The 24513-nt window shown below is 38.2% G+C and overlaps 2 protein-coding genes across 3 annotated transcripts; one reads left to right on the top strand and one right to left on the bottom strand.

The window, feature by feature from the left end:
- The first annotated feature begins 1027 nt into the window (after positions 1-1027).
- On the top strand, positions 1028-3586 carry LOC126628528 (heavy metal-associated isoprenylated plant protein 39-like). Its single transcript, XM_050298249.1, has 4 exons — positions 1028-1155; positions 1363-1415; positions 1793-1868; positions 2821-3586. The coding sequence occupies exons 2-4, from the start codon at positions 1410-1412 to the stop codon at positions 3234-3236; spliced, it is 498 nt and encodes a 165-aa protein (XP_050154206.1). The 5' UTR covers positions 1028-1155; positions 1363-1409; the 3' UTR covers positions 3237-3586.
- A 6634-nt stretch (positions 3587-10220) lies between these two features.
- On the bottom strand, positions 10221-17182 carry LOC126628526 (uncharacterized). 2 transcript variants are annotated; one of them, XR_007625456.1, is made up of 2 exons: positions 13718-17182; positions 10221-13622 (listed from the first exon to the last, which is right to left on the bottom strand). XR_007625456.1 is itself a non-coding variant. In XM_050298247.1 (2 exons), exons 1-2 carry the CDS (start codon positions 15393-15395, stop codon positions 11661-11663), a joined length of 1320 nt encoding a protein of 439 aa, XP_050154204.1. In that variant the 5' UTR covers positions 15396-17182; the 3' UTR covers positions 10221-11660. The 2 variants fall into 2 exon arrangements, 1 of the variants encoding a protein (XP_050154204.1); XM_050298247.1 differs by having other exon boundaries at positions 10221-11686; positions 14102-17182.
- Between the last annotated feature and the right edge of the window lie 7331 nt (positions 17183-24513).

Below are 24513 nucleotides of genomic sequence, written 5' to 3'. Positions count from 1 at the left end.
ACATAAAATATTTAATGATAATCAATATTGGATTCATATTAAAGATCTTATTCAAATAAATTCAATGGTATGATTTTCATGCACAGTAACAACAATAAAAATAAGTTTAACACTACACAATTCAAATTTATGTGTAATCTAATTTTGTTAAAAAGTATAATTATGATAGTTTTTAAATTCATACTAATGTAGTAGTAAGTGTTATAAGTATCAAACTTCGATTGCCTGATGCCTATATATAAGTATCATGCTCCCTCAAACTCTTATTAAAAGACTCAATATAAATATATTGTTGTATTAAAAAAAAATTTAACAAATAATATTATCTACATTAAGGAGGGAAGGGGGTAGACTAAGCCTCACAATGAGTTAACAATAATGTGGTTCAATTGCATCTTTAACGATAATCGAACATAAGACATCTCACTTATGAGTGAAGGAAAATACCACTAGATCGTAATACTAAGTGACGTATTAAAAAAACATGTAACTCTTGATAAACACTAAAAAATTCTTCAAGAGAATGCTCTAACATATACTCAATAATGCCCAACAACTCAAAGAAATAGAATAAAAAAATAGAATTATCTTGAGTTTTAATTTAGGTCGTCTCGTACTAAATGGAAGCTCATGCAACAAAAAGAATGTTGTTGGATAATGCTGTTCACATACTCATTTTTATTCTTCACACATTCTTATTAATTTTTTTTGTCATTGATCATTTTCAATTCATTCGATTTGACAGTTAAAAATTGAAAATAACGTGTGAAAAGTAAAAATAAGCGTGTGGTTAGTATTACCCTTATTTTTAAATTGCTGGCAATAAGCATAATCACAGAGAGGGTATTTTTTGAGGCTTCAAATTTGGGAGAAGTCATTTCAAGAAGGTGGGGCTTATAGGTCAGAGAGTAAATTGACGCGCCAACAGTTCGCGCGTGATTTGCAGTTTCAAGTTCCGAAGGGGCCATGGATAGTGACTGTGATAGCTGAACTTTACCGGTTAAGTAGCTTGATAGCTTCACTGGTCGCACACAATTCTTGAACACGTTCTTGCACAAGAGCTTTCTCTCTCTATCTTTTCTCTCCATCTCAGTTTCCACCCTCTATTTTCTCTCTCCTATTCTGCATTGCTTGTTTTGATACGGAAATTTTCTGGTGTGTGCCCAAACCCCCTCCTCTCTTTTTCATCTCTCTCTCTCTCTCTCTCTCTCTCTCTCTCTCTCTCTCGCTCGCCTTTTCAACAAAGCATTATTCGATTTCGTCTTGGCCTCTCTTTTCAACACCCCATTTGAACAAATTGCATTTATCTCTGTTTTCCCTTTTTTCTTTCACAGCTTTCCTTCTCACAATCTCAGTTTTCAGGTTTTCTTTTTGCTCTGCTTTTCTCTGGAAAAAGAAGGCAATTAGAAATGAAGGTCTGGAATCTGAAACCCTCCCCACTATTGAATTTTCTGAATATTCATTACTTTTGCAGTCAAGATTTCCCTTTTGGGTTTTGATTCTTCTGATAACTTTTTTGGGTTTTTTTTCTCCTCAATCTTTTTTCCCTTTTGTTTTTAAGGAGCTTTAGGCATGATTGTTGATGGGTTTTGGTTAAAATCTTATCAGTTTTAGAAGCTTAATTAATCAGATGGGTCCTAATTATGCACACAAGTCTCGATCTTGAAAGGGTCAAAAATTCTGCTTTTAGTTATTGCAGTTTTGGAGTTTCCGTGAAAGAATTCTTCAGATTTGGAAGGTGTTTGTGTGATGCTAATCAGATCACTTGGTGTTTGTGGTTTTGTTGTTGCAGAAGTTTGTACTGAACTTGGATTTGCCTGATGACAAAGCCAAGCAGAAGGCTCTCAAGACAGTCTCTACTGTTTCTGGTACAAAGATATCATTATTTTACTAGATTTAATCAAGCTTCTTAATTTGGACCAAATTCATGATGTTAATTAATAATTGGTATAAATATACTTAAATGTTTACCTTATTTATGTCATCTGTAATTGTTTGGATGGAAAGTAGTGGTTGGAAGATTTCTCCACTTTAGTTTCCTAAAGAAGCAAGAGATGGGAATGCACAATTTTGTATGAAAAAACAAACAAGTTATCTTTTTTGTTATTGTTCATATATGACAACTTAATTGGTTGAAAAAACAAACAGAAAGATGAGGAAAGAAAGAGAAACACATAAAATTCTTCAAACAAGCCTCTTTATATGAATAATTTCGGAGAAGATGACAGCTAGCTAGCAGTGTAGTTTGCAGACGTGTGCACTATAATTTGTGATTCAATTTCAAGGGGTTGAAATGTACTAGAAGTCTTACAAGTAATATACGTAATGAATTGGGTTAATGTCCTAAGATACGAGAACAGAAACCTCGTTTGGAACAAAAGGGTAAAAGCTCCTTTGATTATGAATATTACGTATTGAATTGGATTAATGTTTGTCTCTTTTATTTCGTTTTTCAATTTGAAGGTTTTGAAATGTGTACTAAAAATCTACAAGTAATGAATGCATGAGCATGTCGAGCATAAATTCAAGCATTGATGATGAAGAAGCTTGCCGTTTGTTGTCGGAGTTGGTCATCCATGTTGCCTTCGGAGTTCTGTATAAAAGAAATATATTAGTAATGAATGGGTTTATTTTGGAAAACAATCTGTGTATGGTTTCTGCAGGGTTTAGAGTTGCTAGTTTGCTCTGTCAGCAAGTTGATCGTATGTCACCACAAAATATAGGGTTCATATGGATCAATTCTTCTTGAGATAGTAGAGATGAAAACAGAGTTGAACACTTGAAATTCTCAATTAATTGTTTTGATCCTGCAAATTGTAGGCATCGATTCCATTGCCATGGACATGAAGGATAAGAAATTAACAGTGATCGGAAGCGTGGACCCAGTGACTGTAGTGAGCAAGTTGCGCAAATACTGGCAAACACATATAATCTCAGTAGGACCAGCAGTAGAGCCTAAGAAAGAGGAACCAAAGAAGGAAGAACCCAAGAAAGATGAACCAAAGAAAGAAGAAGAAAAGAAAGAAGAAGAGGCCAAGAAGGAGGAGGCCAAGAAAGAAGAACCGAAGAAAGAAGAAGCGAAGAAGGAGGAGCCAAAGAAAGAAGAAGAGAAGAAGAAGGAGCCAGACCCCGTCTTAGAGCTCGTCAAGGCGTACAAAGCGTACAACCCCCACATGACTACATATTACTATGTGCAAAGCATGGAAGAGAATCCAAATTCTTGCGTTATTTGCTGAGCAAGCAAGCTTCTCGAACCCTGAGGTACTGAAATCTTCCCAATGCCAATAGGAGGCCAAAATCCCAAGAAAGTAGGAGCTGCATTTGTATATATAACATGGTCTTTGCCTCATTGGAATGTTGCAAAACACTAGTAATGTGTGTAGAGCAAATAAATGTATTTTAGTGTTCTCTCTTAGTCTTATTACGGTTTGTAATGCCTCTCTTGGGAGCTTGAGCTCGCCAATTTGGTAAATTTTTTTACTGTGGTAAAAGAAAATGGAAAACTTCATTTTCTTTGGTTTTGTGGTTAGTTTTTGGTAGGGCACAGGTGAATTTAATAAAGCAAAGGTAACTCTGATTTTCTCAAGTTTGCATGGTGTGTCATGTGAGTGTATTCCTTTCAGTGTTTCTTTATCTTTGTCCGTGAGCTTACATGTGTATATGAACTGAAAGCTTATGGAGTCAGGGTCCTCCACGGACGTGGATCCTCTCCGGATCCTGTTTGTGAGGTTCTTAGGGAGTCCCACATCTTAATTGTTTATCGTACATCATATGGTAAAAAATCATTAGGTACTATTTGTATTTAATTTTAAATAAATGATTTTTTACCATATCATGTATGATGAACGGATAAGATGTGAGGATCCGGATGAGATCCAAATCCCTCCTTACCATTGTTTTCTGGCTGTCATTGATGTTTCTATTTTATATATAAGCTGCTTCTGCAGCTGATGGGATCATGCATGCATGGTCCCAAGGATTAACTGGTCAATTTAGTAATCATATTTTCCTTTTACTTGGTCTCTATTAGTGTAGTAGTACTGCCACTTTATTGGATGGTATAAGTTAGCTGATGGAGTTTTCTGCTTGAAGAATCATGGTTGTTTTGGTTGTTTCCAAATCCTTTTCAAGCTCTACCAGCCACTTGTTTTAAAGTAGGTGTATTCAAAACTCAACTCCCTATTTATGTAATACATGAGAAATTTTCGAGATTAAGAGTCATGAAGTTATTATTAATTACGTATTATAATATGAATAGATGATATGTTTTATGTTTTATGTTTTATGGAGTAGAGCATTAGGGTTTCGAACTTCGAGTTTAGGGTCTAGGGTTATGACACACAAACATGGTAACACTTGTTAATAATGAGACGATTTGCTTCAATTTTATACGAGGTAATTCAACAAACTTCCAAGAGTAGTACTTAATAAGCATTTGAGGTTGTTTCATTTTATCATTGTTTAATGATAATTAAGCAAAAAGAACAATCCTTTGTTTATGGAATCCACATGAAGAGCCTAATTATTAATCTTCAATAACTAATCATATACTAATTGATAATTAACGAGATGCATGTGATGCTAAGAAGAATAATTTTATTCCTCATACCTGTTCTCGCCCTATGAAGTGGCAACAGATATATGCACAATCTATGACCGTATAAATATTCTTTTGACAAATAATTCTTGAATTTTAAGGTAAATTAAAAAAAAATGCATAGAGGAGATAGATACTGAACATTCAACAACATAGTGTGTATCGAAGACAATCGAAGATTCCATTACCACATTTCCAAGCAAAACTATTTGTTGCAGTGAGTCTGCTCTTTTGCAACTCTTCTGTCAACCATTTTCTGCGGGTGGTTTCGGAGCAGATGGCTTCCAGTTGTAACGTTGTTTGTATAAAATTATGAATGAAAAGTCGATAGTTTATCATTTAATTTTTTAATGTTATTTATATTTATTTATTTTTTAGTTTATACGTTAAGATCATTCGATGTTAGAATCCTAGATCCATCATTCATTTTAAACTAAATAAAGAAATAAATAAAGAGTGTCTCCAGACTCCAGGCTCAATGAAAATGGCTCCTTTTTCAATTTAGTTTTTTACCCCCATTTTCTTTGGTCACGAAGTTTTTACTCCGTTGAGTAATATTATATACTTGACATCAAAGTGAATTGAAAACATATGCAAGGCACGTGGTCAATCCAAGTCGTAACTTAGCCCGCTTAAAAACGACATAAACTGTTGATAGAAAGAAAGTGAAGCTGGAGTTATACATTTAGGGTGCGTTTGTTGCGCCGGACTGTCTCGGACTGGACTAGCTGCAGAGACTAAGCTGGACTGGCTTAGACTAGACTAAGCTGGACTAACTTAGTGAAGCGTTTGGTGCAGTGTCGGACTAAGAAGCAGGATAATAAAAACAGTAATGTTCACCAGATTTGTGTTTGCCATTGTGTAATAGAGTAATGCTACAAATCTCATGATATGGGTTAATTGGAATATATTTTTGCCATGTATATTATGAATCTTAAAAAAAGAGGACAATTGTTTTGTTTCTATTACCTGCTAATAGAATTGGGACATACTATTTATAAATAGTTGAGTTTAATTTGCAAATGTAGCTTGGTTTAAACTCTATCACCCAAAAGAAGAAAAAAAATAGTGCCCAATACATGCAACTTCAACAAATACAAGTACATAAGAAGATACTTATGACAAGTCAATCTTTGCCATTGATTGACTCTTAAAACATCATTCACTAAACTTTCATCTAGGATATTTTACAAAATGTCAGTGAACTATAGTATAGCATTCCAAAGTAGATATCCATAATTTACAAAATCCTAGTTAACATTAGCCAAAATACTTTATAGTGCAAAGCTAAGTTATAAGCCATAACATAAGATTGTACGATTAATAAAATACATCCATGTCAAAAGGCACCACATAATATACTCATTCGCTTGCTTTGTCTCTTAAAAGTCTTTGGACGAACACTTTCTTGAGTTCCGATTTGATTGCCCTAAACACTCCCACATTTTATGGTTTTCCAAAATAAGAGACAATGCATCAATTTGATCCATAGGAGAAAGACCTATTGCTTCAAGTTCCTTAGCTATGTCACTATGATTTGCAGTACCTTGAACTAAGGCTTCAGTTACCATTTGCATCCTTTTCCCACTTTCAACATAAAAATCTTTCAGTCCACTGATGATTGCCTCAGTTCCATCACTTGAACTTCTCACAACTCTTTTCCTCTTTCTTTGGCTATTTTCAGATGAGGTGCTTTGTTGGCTTTGTTGGTTCATTGCAGAAACAAAATTTTCACCTCCAATATCACTTGCACCAACTTGGTCATGACTTTGTTCATCCACCATTTCAGCAGGGGTTTCGGCTACATTACCCGTAGCCCGATCTTTTCCAAATATATATGCAAATCTATCATACAGTGGAAAATGTTTGCTTCTCCATCCATCGGCTTCTTTATTTTTCTAAGATTATATCTGTTGATGCACAAAATCAGTGAGGACTTTGGTACAACAGAAAATGTTAAGTTTGTGACCTTCGCTAGATTGCTCCGGTCACTAGTGTGGATAAGTAAGTAAATGGATAGGGACAGGGAAGCAAACACAAGATGTATGTGGTTCACCCAGATTGGCTACGTCCACGGAGTAAAGGAGTTTTCATTAATTGTGAAGGGTTTACACAAGTACATAGGTTCAAGCTCTCCTTTAGTGAGTACTAGTGAATGATTTAGTACAAATGACATTAAGAAATATTGTGAGAGAATGATCTCTATTTATAGAATAGAGTTTCTAGTTTCATTCTGACATTGACACGTGTCGTGTTGTGATTGGTTTCTGATGTCAACACGTGTCGCACTATGATTGGCTTCTGATGTCAACACGTGTCGCGCTGTGATTGGCCTCTTGGTTGGAGGGAAATTCTTCTGGGTTCTTGACGGTATAACGTTGACCGGTGCTCAGTAGTTTCGGGATTGGTCAAGTATGGTACAAACAGTGCTTCCCTAAGTTCCCGATTGAGGGAAGCTCCTAGGTTAGGGACTTGCAAGATCCAAGCCATTGAGTAATCACGAAACTTCTAAGTACCGAAGTGTGATATCATTTTCACTTGCCTTATCTGTCTCATACGTAGCTGTGGCATCTTCTCTGGAAGTATTTTTCCTCCATCCAGGGGTGGTATCTTTAACCGATGAAGATGCACAAGGTAATGTATCAATTTCACTTAAAGCTTACTTATAGTTTCAAGCTTGGTCAAGTGCGATACAAAACCCTATAGTAGGAGTCCCCCAAGTCGTCGAACTAGGAGATTTGCCGAAAGAGGTAACAGACAAGGTAAGCAATTAGACTTCCAAGCAAGCAACTTGGATCGGAGGTTCGACTTTGGCTTCCGGTTGATTGTTCTCTTTCTCCTTGTGTCGTAAACAGCAACAAGGATAAGGAGAAGCAAATGGAGAAGAGATGATATGAGATACTTTTGCTTTTAAAGAAGTAACTTTCCACAGGCTTATTCTTGAACTGGGCTGGAGGGTTTTCTAGTTTCCTCTAGAGTATAAGGCCGACTCAAGAATTGAGGGTCAAAACAAGTCCATCAAATCAAGAGTGCGTTCGACCTTGATGATATGTGATACTTTTGCTGTTGACGAAGTAATAGATGAATCGGCACGTGTTCCGTTGCGCTTGTCTCCACATGCTTCCTTGTATCCTTCTCACTTGCCCTATCTGTTCCTCAGGCAGATGTGGTATCTTTTCTGGAAGCATAAGATGTTGAAGATGAGTACTCGAGAGCAATGCCAGGTAAGTAATCAGGTAAGGGGTTCCAGGCAATCAGTTCCTGACTGGAAGCTTGATTCCAAGTGCTGACTGATTGCTCTCTTTCTCTTTGTCTTGCAGGTAAGAATAATGGCAAAGGAAAAGACAAGGAAAAAGCATGATATGGGATACTCTTGCTTTTGACCCTAATGATATGGGATACTCTTTGATGCGAAATATATAAGCACACAAATTTAACCCTCTTTTTGACAATTGTAGTATAGATGTAAGTAGGGATCGTTCTAAACCGGGGATTAGGAGGGATTGCTAAATCACTTGAAAACTAATTTAAAAACAAAAAGAAACAAAGTTAAAAATGTAAACAAAAGATTTTAAAACAAGAAAGTAAAAGGGGGATTTGAGTTTGGTGAAGTTGAAAGTAAAAACGAATAAACTAAAAACTTAAATAGATTTTAAACAAATTTGGGTTGAATGGATAATGGAAGGCTAGCTAAGGGGTTCTTCTCCACACATGTCTTGCTTGCATACAAAATGATTTCCAATTGCATTTCAATAACTTATTAATTCTCAACGCCCCAAATTAACCGTGAATTGCACTAATTAACCCTCAGTTTTTTCCACAAGTTATTGGGTTGGATGATTGCATTCGACAACCCAAAACATTCCCTACAAGTTCCCTACATGAATTGCATAATAGAGATACAAGCAAGAATCATTAAGTTCTATGAAAAACATAAGCATTGACGAGGCACTCGTTACTATGATTTGCATGAAACTTATGCCAAGGATTTACTTAACACAATCGTGACTAGCGACTTTTACTACTCATGAATATAAGTTCATAACGATTAGGTGAAATTCCCTTATACTCTAGCATCATATTTATGCATGCAAACTAAGTATGCATCCCTAATCAACATACATAAACATGTTATCAATCAAATAGATAAGTAAATCGAATTCATAACTTATGAAACGCAATTAAAAGTAATCAAATCATATTGCAAGCATTAACATGGTTTCGAATCCCCCCTAGCCAAGGGGGGTTTAGTTCCTCATTATTACAAAACAAAGATAAACAAATTTAAACATTGAAAAACAAAGGAAAGAAAGCACCTAAACGTTCCAACGATCCATGTTGGATAGCAAGTGCGTCTAAGGACTTTTCTCCTTCTCTTTGCCGCAACAACAAGGTTGGAATGATGTTGAAGGGTTGGTTATTTGGAGGAATGGATGGGAAGGGGTTTAGATATGTAGGAGAGGCAAGGAAAGGCTTGGAGAATGGTTAATTTCTGGATGATTTGAATGAGGTTGATGCCATGGTATTTATAGGAAGAGGATGGACTTGTTTAACACAAAATGTTGGTGGAATTGAGTAGGTGAGCATGGCAAAGAGTGGGAATTGTTGGTGGGTTAGGTATTGAGTCATCCACTCACATGTCATGGTTAGCTAAGCATTGCATCATCCACTCATATGTCATGGTGAGCTAAGCATTGCATCATCCACTCACATGTCATGGTGAGTTAAGCATTGCATCATTACTCAAATTTCTGGTGGAGGTGGAAGTAAAAGCCACGGCATTGATGTGTTTTGAGTGAAGTTTTGGCCAATCCTTCTAGAAATTTATCCCTTCTTGCAACTTGTATTTGTTTCACCAGATTTTTAGCATGTTCTTAGCCTCTTTTGTCTTCAAATTCGTCCATCCATCTTGCTCATATCATATGTAATCCATTCCAAGCTCAAAACTGCTCCAAAATGCACCAAAATGCACTTTCTTGCTACCTTAGCCCTTTGGACCTACAAACACACGAAAATGCACTTTCTTGCTACCTTAGCCCTTGAGCACATACTTAATTAAAGTCACCACATACTAGTTCACATATAACCAATTAAAACGATGTTTTGAATGTAGTAACATGCCTTAGAGAATTTGCTCAATTCCTTACAAGATACACTCTTATTTTCACTCTGATTTTCTGACTACTTACCCTACACTAGATGTATGTGAGAAGATTGATGTAAACATGAAAACGAACACTCACATATGTTTATAGCAAAGAAAGCAATTTCTGGAGTTATTAAGCATGTATAGATATGATCTCATGATTGGAATGCTACTACTTAGATGCGAGAACCAGGGACACCATATGCTCGTACCAATCCCAAACTCCACATATTGAAACACATAACACTCAAGATTGAAGTTAAGGGTTGTAACGGGGTTAGGGGTGATTGGCTAACAATGAAAGGTAAGGAAACAAACGTTTTTAAAGCATAATAAGCAAAGTAATGAAATTGATGCTTAGAATTCCCTTTGAATGCAGCAACTAACTTTAAACACAATGGGGTTATTCATTCAACTTTTTAGGGCCGATTTCAACTACAAACAACACTTGTGAGCCTTTCCTCACTTATTTCAAACTCTTTTTTTTTTTTTTTTTTTTCTTTTTCTTTTCTAACCCGTGCCTTATTATTTTCTTTTGGCACACAAAACACAAAAATCTCATTCCCCCACACTTGTTTTCTGCATAAGGACAATCAAAAGGAATTCATTTTAAGTCATGCTTAATTATGCTTTAAAAACAAGGGTATGGATAGTCCTAATCTAGGCTAGGTAAGGGAAATGTGGTTTAACAAAGAAAACAGGCTAAACAAGGCTCAACGGGGTTAAACTTAAACAAATATGCACGGGATAAGCTTTTTGGCTCTAGTTCACTACACAACTTCATCTTGAATATGTGTTATGCAAATCAATGTCATGCTTTGAATGGAACGGGCATAAGTTCTAGTATTTGGAACTAAATGATGAAACGCCTTCTAAGTAGCAACCAAGCAAAGAATGATGAGATCATGCAACGACTTTAGAAAACAAAAATGCACAGATTAATAACTCTCCAAAGAACGTATTAGGCTCAAGTCTCTCAAGGTTGTAGTGTTAGTTTGAGTTCCTTCCTTCAAGCATGTTACAAAAACTGATTTTTTTTCTTTGTGATTACATGTGAATTCGTAAACTATAACTATAACCAAGCATAAATCAAGAGCATATCAAACTTCCATCCATGTTTATAACTTTCTTTAACAGTCATGCAATTAAAAACCAAATCCTCATTATTTGTGTTGGAAGGTACCCTAAGACACAAACAAACACACAAAAACAACTCTTTTTGGCTTTTTCAAAACAATTTTTTTTTCAAATTTTTGTCAAATTTTCGGATTTTTATGTCAAAACATACTAACATACTTAAAAACACACTAAAAACACTTAAAACAGCAAGAAACAACATTGTAAGTGATTGGTGAATAAAATCCCACGAAAATCATGCAACAACAACTTGTTTACCCCCCCACACTTAAATATAACATTGTCCTCAATGTTTCAAACATAAACTCACACAAAAGCAAACAAACAAACAACGAGGAAACATGATAAACATGGCAAAGTAAAAGCAACAGAGAGGAGGGTTAAAGAACGCAAACACCTGGTTTTGGAGTTGGAAATTCCTAGGTCTTCTTTATTTCCATGGGTTGCCTCCATCACTAATGAGAACTCTAGGCATGCCAAACCTAGCAAAGATATTAGTTTTCACAAAATCTGCAACAACCTTTGAATCGTTAGTCCGGGTGGCTTTGGCTTCCACCCGTTTGGAAACATAATCAACAGCTAGCAAGATATAAGTGAAACCAAAAGATGGAGGGAAAGGACCCATGAAATCTATACCCCAATGTCAGAAAACACTATAATGCAAATAAAAATAAAATAAATAAATAATAAGAAACAAAATAAAGCAATTGGACTGAAAACTTCCATAGTTTGCAGTAAAACCAAGCGATGACCCCCCAAGCTAAAATTCTGCAATCAACTTCAAGGGTGGAAATAACCAAAAGTTCCTGCAAAGAAAAGAAATAAATCAGTTTAGTAACACAAGAAAATATAAAAAAAATTGCAAATGAAAAATTGAAAATCACGATAAAAGACAATGAATAGAACTAATAAGTGATCATTGGTCGTGCTTGTTGACTTTCCACAGCTTTCCTCTTGAACAGGGTGACACTTAGCTTTTTACTTGCAAGTAATGATTTGATGATATTGTACGGCGAAGCTTTGCTCTTTGGTGATGTTGCAGTTCCTTATTTGTTCTCCAAGCAGATGTGGCAGCTTCTCTAGTTCTTCAGCTCGGACTCCTTCCGCTGGGATGATTGTGCAAGCTGCATTCTTCTCTGCTTGTTTCTTCTGTACGTTGTCTCCACATGCTGTTGGTATCATTTTCGCTTGCCTTATCTGTTCTTCAGGAAGATGTGGCAGCTTCTTTGGAAGTACATCAGCAGTGGAAGACGAGTACTCGAGAGCAATTTCTCCATGTCCTGCAGGTTAGAACAAAGACAAGGAAAAGGACATGGAGAATGCATGATATGAGATACTCTTGCTTTCAACCTTTATGATATGAAATACTTTTGCTCTGGATGGGTTGTTTGCAGGGGTATCCCAGGGAATGAGGAATACAGTGTGACTCGAGAGGGTTCTTTGGGAATGCATTCTCGGAGATGAAGAAGTGCTGAGAGGGTGTGCCTTTGCTGTGGAAGGCGAAGGTAAATACTTATAGGACTTTTCTTCACAACCGGAACTATTCTCTCACTCATTGTCGGCAGCCGGTGGATGGATGAATAGTACAAATTACGCGCTTTCTGACAAAGCTGCCCGTAATTTCCGCAAAGCTGCCAGTTGCATGTGACGAGTGACAACACGTCTGGACAAATTGATCTTTTGAAATCCGGGGTTCGGCTCGTGGTTTCTGAGCAAGCCCAGCCTTTAAGAAATGAAACGCCTCTTTTGAGAAAAGAATCCGACTTTTGAGAAAGGAGCCCTGACTCTTCGATTTGCAAGAGGACGCTTCTTCGATTTCTGAGGAGCGCCTCTTTGATTTCTTCTTTTTATAGAGGCGTTAATTTTATTCCACAACACACTTGAGCTCCCTCCTGTAAACTTCCAAAATCTTAATCAGTCCGACTCTCTTCTTTCTTCACCACCTTCAGAAAATGTCTGGCCCTTCCGATCGTCGTTTTGACTTGAACATTGGTGAAGAGGCAGCTCCGCCTTCACCAGACAACATATGGCGCCCATCTTTCATATCCCCTACTGGTCCTCTTACCGTTGGGGATTCGGTGATGAAAAATGACATGACCGCTGCGGTGGTGGCCCGGAACCTTGTCACCCCCAGAGATACCAGACTGCTCGCTAGACGATCTGATGAATTGGCGGTTAAGGAGTCTCTGGCTCTTAGCGTGCAGTGTGCGGGTTCTGTGTCCAACATGGCCCAACGCCTATATGCTCGAACCCGTCACGTTGAATCGTTGGTGGCTGAAATACAGAGTCTCAAAGAGGAGATTAGAGGACTCAAGCATGAAAATAAACAATTGCATAAGCTTGCACACAACTATGCCACAACCATGAAGAGGAAAATTGACCAGATACATGAATCTGATGGTCAGATTTTACTTGATCATCGGAGGTTTGTGGGTTTGTTCCAACAGCATCTGCCTTCGTCTTCTGGAGCAGCATCGCGTAGTGAAGCTCCAACTGATCAACCTCTGTTGCCTCCTCCTTCTGTGGCCCCGCCGACTGTTGAAGCACCGCCGACTACTGAAGCACCACCTGACCAATGAATGCTATTAGTTTACACATCATTGTAAAATATTTTTACTTTAATGTTTTTTTTTTTTTTTTTTTTTTTAATTTTTATTTTTAATTTTTTTTTATTTTTAGGTGTGTTTTGTTTTGTTTTTTTTTTTAAATCAATGTAAAATATGTAAATCAATGTAAAAAAAACTTTGTTTAATTATTTTTGTTTTTTTGTTTTTTTTGTGTTTTTTATTTTTTTATTTTTATTTTTTATTTTTAAATGTAAATTAATGTAAAAAGACTTTGGTTAACCTTCCCCCACACTTAAACTAAATAACACAAACTCACATAAATCAACCAAATAACACAACTAACTAAACAAAACAAAATGAAAGTAGTAAAGATAAGGGTGTAAGAATGCAAATCTGATTGGGTTAGCGATTCCAAAGTCTCCCTTCGTTGAATGCTTGGGTTGCCTCCCAAGAAGCGCTTGATTTAACGTCTTTAGCCGGACGAATCTTTCCTTTAAATTCCCCTCGGCTCCAAAGCATGGAATTTATCTTTTAATGGGAGGTGATACTTGAAATGATTCGGCAATGGTTTAAATTCAAGAGTGGGTGCCTGAATCATCAAAATCAGAAACATGTTAGTATAAATTAAAATTGAAATTGGAGAAGATGACTTACTTTCTTTTTCCGACACAAACTCAATGACAAACACCACATCTTTGAACATTTCCAGGATTTTGAACTTGGCCAGGTTTACTATGATGGTTGTGGCTTGTCCCGTGTCATCAAACTCAACTGCTTTGGGCTTGATTGTCTCATGCACAACCTCTTGGATGTATTCTTGATATGTTTCAACCACTTCATTCTCTTGAATCCCTTTTCTTGGTGTGCAAGGTTCTTTGAACGTTTCAATAGCATCGGGAACTTGTTTTGGTGCACCAAGAATTTGGATATCACTTTGCACCTTTGGAAGAGCTTCCACAATGTCTTTTTCACTCTCTTTGATATTTGGAATAAAAAACCTGCAAGGACAAAGGACATTCGGTGGAATAATGTTAGAATGAAGTGAATTTAGAACTTCCTCACCTGAGTTAGATGACATAGGGATTTGAGGAGCTTGCAGCAAGAATTCTTCTAAACTGCCCAGGTCGTCCTCCTCCTCTTCTGCTTGCAGCAGCAATTCATCCATGTTCGGGCTGTGTTTGGATGGTTCTGGGACAGCTTCATCCTTCATAGCACTTCCCAAAGTGATAGCATCGTGGATTTCAAAATCTTCCTTCGAATTTTCAACAGTTGAGTTGGAGAGTTCACTTTGCTCTTGAATTTGTACCATGAATTCCATAATCTCTCCCATTTGACTCTTCAATTTATCCAACTTCTTGTCTTGATTTTGTTGGTCCTGCGTCAAAGAGGTTAGTACTTGAAGAATTTGATCACTATCCATGGACATACTTGAATTTGATTGGAATTGTTGTGGGGTATGCGGTGGTGGCTGTATAGGTGTGGTGTAGAACTCCTCATATGGCTGCCAATATGCATCTTGTTGAGCCTCCTTGGCTTGATTTTGTGAGCCCTGCACCAAACAATTTAATTCATTAAGAATTTGATTATAATTTATTGACGAACCTGAGTTTGATTGAGCATATTGCATAGGTTTTGAATAGAACTCCTCCTCTTGCTGCCAATATCCCTCTTGTTGGAATTGTTGAGGTTCCCCCCACATATAATTTGAATGATCTCTCCAAGCCGAATTGTAAGCGTTGGAAAACATGTTGTTGCTTGGTTGATCATAGCCTTGATAACCCCAAGCATCTTCGTTCACAGTGAATTGAGGATGTTGATATCCTTGCCCATAGGGCACATCAAATGTAGGGACACTTGCCATTGTGGTCCGTTCGGCATTATGAGTCAATTGAGCAGTGAGCTGTGCCAATTGAGCTTGAATGGTCGCAAGTGCCATGTCTTGCTCCATTTGTACCTAAAATCAAAGAAAAAAATAACTCAAATATCAAAAGTAACACAAAACAAGGAAAACAAAACTAAGTCAGAAACTAAAACAAAAACAAACTAAACAAAAAGAAAAGAACCAAGGGATTAGCAAAGTTGCTAATCCCCGGCAACGGCGCCAAAATTTGATGCGAAATATATAAGCACACAAATTTAACCCTCTTTTTGACAATTGTAGTATAGATGTAAGTAGGGATCGTTCTAAACCGGGGATTAGGAGGGATTGCTAAATCACTTGAAAACTAATTTAAAAACAAAAAGAAACAAAGTTAAAAATGTAAACAAAAGATTTTAAAACAAGAAAGTAAAAGGGGGATTTGAGTTTGGTGAAGTTGAAAGTAAAAACGAATAAACTAAAAACTTAAATAGATTTTAAACAAATTTGGGTTGAATGGATAATGGAAGGCTAGCTAAGGGGTTCTTCTCCACACATGTCTTGCTTGCATACAAAATGATTTCCAATTGCATTTCAATAACTTATTAATTCTCAACGCCCCAAATTAACCGTGAATTGCACTAATTAACCCTCAGTTTTTTCCACAAGTTATTGGGTTGGATGATTGCATTCGACAACCCAAAACATTCCCTACAAGTTCCCTACATGAATTGCATAATAGAGATACAAGCAAGAATCATTAAGTTCTATGAAAAACATAAGCATTGACGAGGCACTCGTTACTATGATTTGCATGAAACTTATGCCAAGGATTTACTTAACACAATCGTGACTAGCGACTTTTACTACTCATGAATATAAGTTCATAACGATTAGGTGAAATTCCCTTATACTCTAGCATCATATTTATGCATGCAAACTAAGTATGCATCCCTAATCAACATACATAAACATGTTATCAATCAAATAGATAAGTAAATCGAATTCATAACTTATGAAACGCAATTAAAAGTAATCAAATCATATTGCAAGCATTAACATGGTTTCGAATCCCCCCTAGCCAAGGGGGGTTTAGTTCCTCATTATTACAAAACAAAGATAAACAAATTTAAACATTGAAAAACAAAGGAAAGAAAGCACCTAAACGTTCCAACGATCCATGTTGGATAGCAAGTGCGTCTAAGGACTTTTCTCCTTCTCTTTGCCGCAACAACAAGGTTGGAATGATGTTGAAGGGTTGGTTATTTGGAGGAATGGATGGGAAGGGGTTTAGATATGTAGGAGAGGCAAGGAAAGGCTTGGAGAATGGTTAATTTCTGGATGATTTGAATGAGGTTGATGCCATGGTATTTATAGGAAGAGGATGGACTTGTTTAACACAAAATGTTGGTGGAATTGAGTAGGTGAGCATGGCAAAGAGTGGGAATTGTTGGTGGGTTAGGTATTGAGTCATCCACTCACATGTCATGGTTAGCTAAGCATTGCATCATCCACTCACATGTCATGGTGAGCTAAGCATTGCATCATCCACTCACATGTCATGGTGAGTTAAGCATTGCATCATTACTCAAATTTCTGGTGGAGGTGGAAGTAAAAGCCACGGCATTGATGTGTTTTGAGTGAAGTTTTGGCCAATCCTTCTAGAAATTTATCCCTTCTTGCAACTTGTATTTGTTTCACCAGATTTTTAGCATGTTCTTAGCCTCTTTTGTCTTCAAATTCGTCCATCCATCTTGCTCATATCATATGTAATCCATTCCAAGCTCAAAACTGCTCCAAAATGCACCAAAATGCACTTTCTTGCTACCTTAGCCCTTTGGACCTACAAACACACGAAAATGACTTAAAGTACTAAAATAACTAAGAACTAATAACGTAAATGCAAGAAAACTAGTTAACTAAGTCGCATAAATATGCGTCTATCACTCTTGCTCTGGTGTGGCTGGTTTGCATAGGTATTATTGGGGGGGAAGAAAGCTGAATATTTCGAAAGGCTTCGTTGGGAGTGTCTTCTCAAATATGAGGAATGGTTGAGCATTTTTGCAGGTCTGCTTGTTCGTGGAGGATGGATGTCGACATATATAGGAGTCTCCCTAACAACAAGTAGTAATGCTATTCCTTTACCCTTCTTGGTCGTAGCAATGTAGTGGGAGTTGCAAGCTTCACGTGTTTTAACTTTGTCAGAGCACTTTGAAAAAGTGGTATGTGGTATTTGGAAAGCTGATGTTGCATGTGAAGATTGCAGACAAGCTTTATCCAAGGAAATTTGACTCTCGAAGTTCAGAGAGTGATGCCTCTTCGATTTTCGAACAAGCAATCCTGTCGGGGATCTGGCTCTCGAGATTCGGAGAACGGTGCCTCTTCGATTTTTGAGAAAGAAATCCTGTTGGGAGTCTGGCTCTTGAGATTCGGAGAGCAGTGCCTCTTTGATTTTTGAGAAAGTAATCATGTTGGGAGTCTGGCTCTCGAGGTTTGGAGGGCGATGTCTCTTCGATTTTTGAACAAGTAATAATGCTATTCCTTTACCCTTCTTGGTCATAGCAATGTAGTGGGAGCTGCAAGCTTCACATGTTTTAACTTTGTCAGAGCGCTTTGAAAAAGTGGTCTGTGGTATCTGGAAAGCTGATGTTGCGTGTGAAGATTGCAGACAAGCTTTATCCAAGGAAATCTGGCTCTCGAAGTTCGGAGAGCGGTGCCTCTTCAGCTTTCGAACAAGCAATCCTGTCGGGGATCTTGCTCTCAAGATTTAGAGAATGGTGCCTCCTCGATTTTTGAGAAAGCAATCCTATTGTGAGTCTGACTCTTGAGATTCGGAGAGCAATGTCTCTTCGATTTTTGAGAAAGTAATCCTGTTGGGAGTCTGGCTCTTGAGATTCGGAAAGTGATGCCTCTTTGATTTTTGAGCAAGCAATTTTGTTGGGAGTGTTTTCTCGAATGTGAGTAAAGGTTAGGCATTTTTGCCAGTCTGCCTTACCACGAAGCACGGAGGTTGACACACACTGGGACTTTCTAGTTATCAAGCAGTGGTGTTGTTCCTTTACCCTTATGGGTAATAGTCAGGTAGCTGGATCTTCAAAATTTATGTGTCTAAACTTTGTCAGAGATCTTTGGCAAAGTTATCTGTGGTACCCGATGAGCTGATGTTGCGTGTGGAAAGTGGTGCCTTTTCGAAATCCGGAGAGTGGTGCCTCTTTGATTTTTGAACCAACAACCCAGTTGCCCTTTCTTTTATAAGGGCACCAATTGTGTGCAAGAAGTACATTCAGAGAGTTATTGCTTGTAAGAATTTTCCCCTTACTTCAGAGATTTATTGCACCTCATTTCTCCTTCATCATTTTTGAGAATGTCTGGCTCATCCGACCGTCGTTTTGACTTGAACTTCGGTGAAGAGGCAGCCATGCCTTCTCAAGACAACATATGGCGCCCATCCTTCTTATCTTCTATTGGTCATCTTACCGTTAGGGACTCTATGAAGAAGAATGATATGACCGCTGCGATGGTGGCCAAGAACATTCTCACTCCCAAAGATAACAGACTACTTTCCAAACGGTCTGATGAGTTGGCTATTAAGGATTCTCTGGCTCTCAGTGTTCAGTGTGCAGGTTTTGTGTCTAATATAGCCCAACGCCTATTTGCTCAAACCCGCCAAGTTGAATCATTGGCGGCTGAAGTGATAAGTCTCAAACAGGAGATAAGAGGGCTCAAGCATGAGAATAAAAAGTTGCACAGGCTCACACATGACTATGCTACAAACATGAAGAGGAAGCTTGACCAGCTGCAGGAATCTGATGGTCAGATTTTACTTGATCATTAAGGGTTTGTGGGTTTGTTCCAAAGGCATTTATTGCTTTTATCTTTTGGGGCTGTATCGCGTAATGAAGCTCCAAATGATCAACCTTCGGTGCCTCCTCCTTCTGGGGTTCTGCCTAGTACTGAGGCTCCGAATAATCACCATCTGGTGCCTCCTTTTTTTGGGGCTCTGCCGACTGCTAAGACTTCTCCTGAGCAACCTTTGTGAAGGCTCCCTCTTGTTTGTTTATTTTGATTCATGTATATGTACATATTTGTAACTTATTGGAGATATCAATAAACAAGCTTTGCTTCATTTCAACGTATTGTGTTAAATACACCAAGGCCTTCTTCACTAAGTTCTTTGAATTTTTCCTTTTGTTGAAGCTTGTATGTTGAAGCTTTGTGAGTGAAGCATGTAGGTTGAGGTAGTGCTCCCTTAATTTCCCGAGTGAGGAAAACTTCTCGTTTGGAGACTTGAAAAATCCAAGTCACTGAGTGGTCGTAAGACTTTCGAGTATCAATGTGCAGTAGCATATGATAGGAGTCCCCCAAGTCTCTGGTTGAGGGAGTTGACGAATGAGGCATTTCCTTTCTAAGAGTTGACGAATGAGGCATTTCCTTTCTAAGTGGTAGCCTAAAACTCCTTCTTCATATATATTTGTTATGAAAGTTGTTAGGCCCAAAGAAAAGGAGGCGTAGGCAATTTTGTTTTTCGATTTTTGTTTTTTTTTTGGAATTTTGGAATTTTGGAATTTTCGAAAAAAAAATTATATATATATATTTTAAAGCTTTGTAGGTGAAGCTTTGGTGTTGAAGCTTTGTAGGTGAAGCTTTGAGGTTGAAGCTTTGTTGGGCACCATGAATTGATCAAGATAGTGTGAAGCTTTTGTAGGTGAAGCTTTTGTGTTGAAGTTTTGTAGGTGAATCTTTTGTGGTTGAAGCTTTTGTGGGTCAAGCTTTTGTGGGTCAAGCTTTTGTAGGTCAAACTTTTATGGGTCAAGCTTTTGTGGGTGAAGCTTTTGTAGGTCAAGCTTTGTTGAGCACCATGAATTGATTTTGCTTCACACTATTTTGATCAAGATAGTGTGAAGCTTTTGTAGGTGAAGCTTTTGTGTTGAAGTTTTGTAGGTGAAGCTTTTGTGGGTGAAGTTTTGTGGGTCAAGGTTTTGTGGGTCCAGCTTTTGTAAGTGAAGCTTTTGTGGGTCAAGCTTTTGTAGGTGAAGCTTTTGTAGGTCAAGCTTTTGTGGATGAAGCTTTTGTGGGTGAAGCTTTTGTGGGTGAAGCTTTTGTAGGTGAAGCTTTTGTGGGTGAAGCTTTTGTGGGTGAAGCTTTTGTAGGTGAAGCTTTTGTGGGTGAAGCTTTTGTGGGTGAAGCTTTTGTTGGTGAAGCTTTTGTAGGTCAAGCTTTTGTGGGTCAAGCTTTTGTGGGTCAAGCTTTCGTAGGTGAAGCTTTAGAGTTAAAGCTTTGTAGGTAAAGCTTTAGAGTTGAAGCTTTTGTTGGGTACCATGAATTGATTTTGCTTCACACTATCTTGATCAAGATAGTGTGAAACGTTTGAGAATTTGTAGTTGTCCTCCATTGATGAAGCTTTTGTTGGTGATGCTTTTGTGTTGAAGCTTTTGTAGGTGAAGCTTTAGAGTTGAAGCTTTTTTTGGGTACCATGAATTGATTTTGCTTCACACTATCTTGATCAAGATAGTGTGAAGGTTTTGAGAATTTGTAGTTGTCCTCCATTGATGAAGCTTTTGTTGGTGAAGCTTTTGTGTTGAAGCTTTTGTAGGTGAAGCTTTGGAGTTGAAGCTTTTTTTGGGTACCATGAATTGATTTTACTTCACACTATCTTGATCAAGATAGTGTGAAGCTTTTGAGAATTTGTAGTTGTCCTGCATTGATGAAGCTTTGTTGAATTTCCCTCTTTTTTTTTTTTTTTTTTTTTTTTTTGGGAAACTAGAAATTTGAAAATGTGGGAGAGACAACATATACAAATTTTGCTTCCACACTGTTCAGCAAGAGATTGTGATGCAAGCCACACCTTATAGTAGTCAAAGGTTTGGATGAACCATGTAAATTGAATTTGCTTCGAACAGTCTTGAATTTGCTTCGAAGGTTTAAGAATTGTAGTTGCCCTTAATTGATGAAGCTTTTGTTGGTACCATAAATTGGTTTTGGTTCACACTGTCTTGATCAAGAGTGTGTGAAGATTTTGAGAATTGTGGTTGAACTCCTTTGATGAAGCTTTTGTTGGCACCATAAATTGGTTTTGCTTCACACTGTCTTGATTAAGAGTGTGTGAAGCTTTTGAGAATTGTGGTTGCCCTCTATTGATGAAGCTCTTGTTGGCACCATAAATTGGTTTTGCTTCACACTGTCTTGATCAAGAGTGTGTGAAGCTTTTGAGAATTGTGGTTGAACTCCTTTGATGAAGCTCTTATTGGCATCATAAATTGGTTTTGCTTCACACTGTCTTGATCAAGAGTGTGTGAAGCTTTTGAGAATTGTGGTTGCCCTCCATTGATGAAGCTCTTGTTGGTACCATAAATTGGTTTTGCATCACACTGTCTTGATCAAAAGTGTGTGAAGCTTTTGAGAATTGTGGTTAAACTCCCTTGATAAAGCTCTTATTGGCACCATAAATTGTTTTTGCTTCACATTGTCTTGATTAAAAGTGTGTGAAGCTTTCTACGAGTTGTAGTGTTTGCATTGTTACAGAGGGGAAATGTTTAAAGCAGATGCAAGAGAGCTGAATAGCTTGATCTTCGTATGCTATGCACTGAAGTTGTTGTTGGCTTGCAATAAGACTTTGTTGGTGACTATAACTCTTGTTGGGCATAAGTGCTCCCCTAGCTGAGTTGTCAAGCTTGAGGGTTTTTTATTATTTGTGAATGCTAGAAGTTCACATGTACAAGTTGTACCACTCGTTTTCTGGTAGGTTTAATGAATGGTGAGTTGCTTTCATCACTTGGTTGGTGGTACGAAGGTAAGTTCCTTCATCACCTTTCATCACATTTCATCACCTGGTTAGTGGCATGAGGATGTGTTCCTTCTTCACCTGGTTGGTGGCATGAATGGCAAGTTGCCAAATGATATTAGAGTACGGGTTGTACATTTCATCACCTGGTTGGTGGCATGAAGATGAGTTTCTTCTTTACATTTCATCACTTGATTGGTGAGAATAAAGGCAAGGTGTCTAGGCACATTGTAGCAAGTGTCGAATGACACAAAGTATGTTGAACCCTTTCAAAGCACAATTGGCTTATGTGTGAATGTGTTGGAATGTATGATTGAACAAATATACTGTGAAGCTGTTCGTTTATTTGTATAGTCTTGTTGACATTTACTTAGATTTTATTTTATGTTGGAAGCATTCATGTTGAAGCTTTGAACCCGAATGTTTCATTGCTAGGAATGTAAGAGGATTAGGACCGAGTTGTCTAAATCACCTCTTTATTGAATTCATGCAAAATAGTCTTCGTTACATAGGATGTCGAACGGCTGAAGCTTAACACTTGTATGATGTGAGTTCACTTGTAATAGTACTTCAAGTGATCAGCATTCTATAGATGGCCAAGGGTCTTGCCATCGGAGCTTCTAAGCTTGTAGGAGCTAGGGCGACTGATGCCAACAACTTCAAACGGTCCATCCCAGTTTGGACTAAGTGTTCATTCATTCGGGACTCTGTTACAGAGTAATCTTTTCTTCAATACCCAGTCCCCCACTTTGAAAGAACGAGATTTGACCCTAGAGTCATAGCAGTTGGAGATGCGTTGCTTGTAGGCGACATTCCTCAAGTGAGCCTGGTTTCTGTGTTCCTCGACTAGATCTAAGTTAGGGTAAGTTGTTTGTCATTTTCACTTTGCACGTAGTTCTAGACTCAGAACGGTGCTTGCTCAAGCTTAACTGAGACAACTGCCTCTGTACCAAAGGCAAATGAGAATGAGGTCTCTCCTGTTGATGTCCGATATGAAGTGCGGTATGACCAAAGAACTTGGGGTACAAATTCTGGTCAACAACCTTTAGCCTTGTCCAAGCTGGTTTTCAAAGTTCGCTTGATTATTTTGTTGATGGCTTCAACTTGTCGATTAGACTGGGGATGAGCTGAGGAGGCAAAACATAAGTTGATGTTGAATTTAGAGCAGAACATCCTGAACTTATTGTTGTCGAACTGTCGCCCATTGTCAGTGACTATCGCATTGGGAATGCCAAATCTGCAAAGGATGTTCTTCCATACGAAGTCTTCTATTTTTGCCTCATTAATGGTTGCCAAGGGTTCTACTTCGGCCCACTTTGTGAAGTAGTCAACTGCAACGATTGCATAGCGGACATTGCCCTTCCCTGCAGGCATTGGGCCGATCAAATCAAGTTCCCATTAGGGGAAGGGCCAAGGGCTGATCATAGGAGTGAGTAGCTCGGGAGGGGAGTGAGGAATAGTTGCGTGGCGTTGACACTTATCACATGAGCAGGATATTCTGATGGCATCTTGGTGGAGTGTTGGCCAGTTATATCCTTGGCGAAAAGCCTTATGTGCTAGAGATCGAGATCCAACATGATCTCCGCAGACTCCTTCATGTATCTCCTGAAGGACAGTTTTCGCTTCTGCATGCGTAAGGCATCTTAGGTATGGTAGGTTAAAACCCCGTTTGTAAAGTTGGTCATTAATGATCAAGTAACGGGTAGCCTTGTATCGAATCTACTTAGCGTGGACTTTGTCATTTGGAAGGGTGCCATGAGCAAGGAATCTATAAATCGGGGTAATCCAACTATCTCCTTGTTGTAAGTTGCACACTTCCACAGCTATGGTGCTTGGTGCTGCCAACAATTTGACTTGAATTTTTCTCCCAATCTTGTTTTCCACCGCTGAGGCGAGGCGAGCCGAAGCATCTGCATGACTGTTTGCCGCTCGAGGAATTTGGGTGATCTGTAGTGGAAGTGCTTGAGCAACAATTGTGTTTGTGCCAGATATGCTGCCATGGAGTTATCCTTAGCATCAAAGTTGTTGGTGACTTGGTTAACCACCAATTGGGAGTCACTGAAGATATCAATCCGTTTAGCCCCAAGGTGTTTGGCCAAACGTAAGCTTGCTAGGAGGGCTTCATATTTGACCTCATTGTTCGGCGCCTTGAATTTGAAACGAAGAGCATACTCCATCGCCACTTTGTCAGGGGTCGTAAGGACTAGTCCTGCTCTATAACCTTGTTGGTTGGACGAGCCATCAACATATAGACTCTATGTTGGGGCTGTTGGTTCTATTTTCTGAGCTTCCGAGGGTAATGAAACCACTTCTTTAGGCGTAGAAACAATGTCAACAGGATATGTAAAGTCGATGATGAAGTCTGCCACTGCTTGGCCCTTCTTAGCTAGCTTTGGTTGGTAAGAGATGTCAAACTCACCCAATGCT

The sequence above is a fragment of the Malus sylvestris genome, chromosome 7 (assembly GCF_916048215.2).
Source record: "Malus sylvestris chromosome 7, drMalSylv7.2, whole genome shotgun sequence".
Taxonomy (NCBI): domain Eukaryota; kingdom Viridiplantae; phylum Streptophyta; class Magnoliopsida; order Rosales; family Rosaceae; genus Malus; species Malus sylvestris.
The sequence above is the reverse complement of the archived record's forward strand: the minus strand, read 5'-3'. Positions and strand labels throughout refer to the sequence as shown.

Bases quoted from the DNA above. Each gene is read 5' to 3' on its own strand.
- LOC126628528 (XM_050298249.1), top strand. The intron at 1,869-2,820 runs GTACAAAGATAT...TGCAAATTGTAG, and splicing joins GACAGTCTCTACTGTTTCTG to GCATCGATTCCATTGCCATG.
- LOC126628526 (XM_050298247.1), bottom strand. From the start codon at position 15,395: ATGGAGCAAGACATGGCACTTGCGACCATTCAAGCTCAATTGGCACAG. The intron at 11,687-14,101 runs GTAAGTCATCTT...TTTTCTTTGCAG, and splicing joins GTTTGTGTCGGAAAAAGAAA to GAACTTTTGGTTATTTCCAC.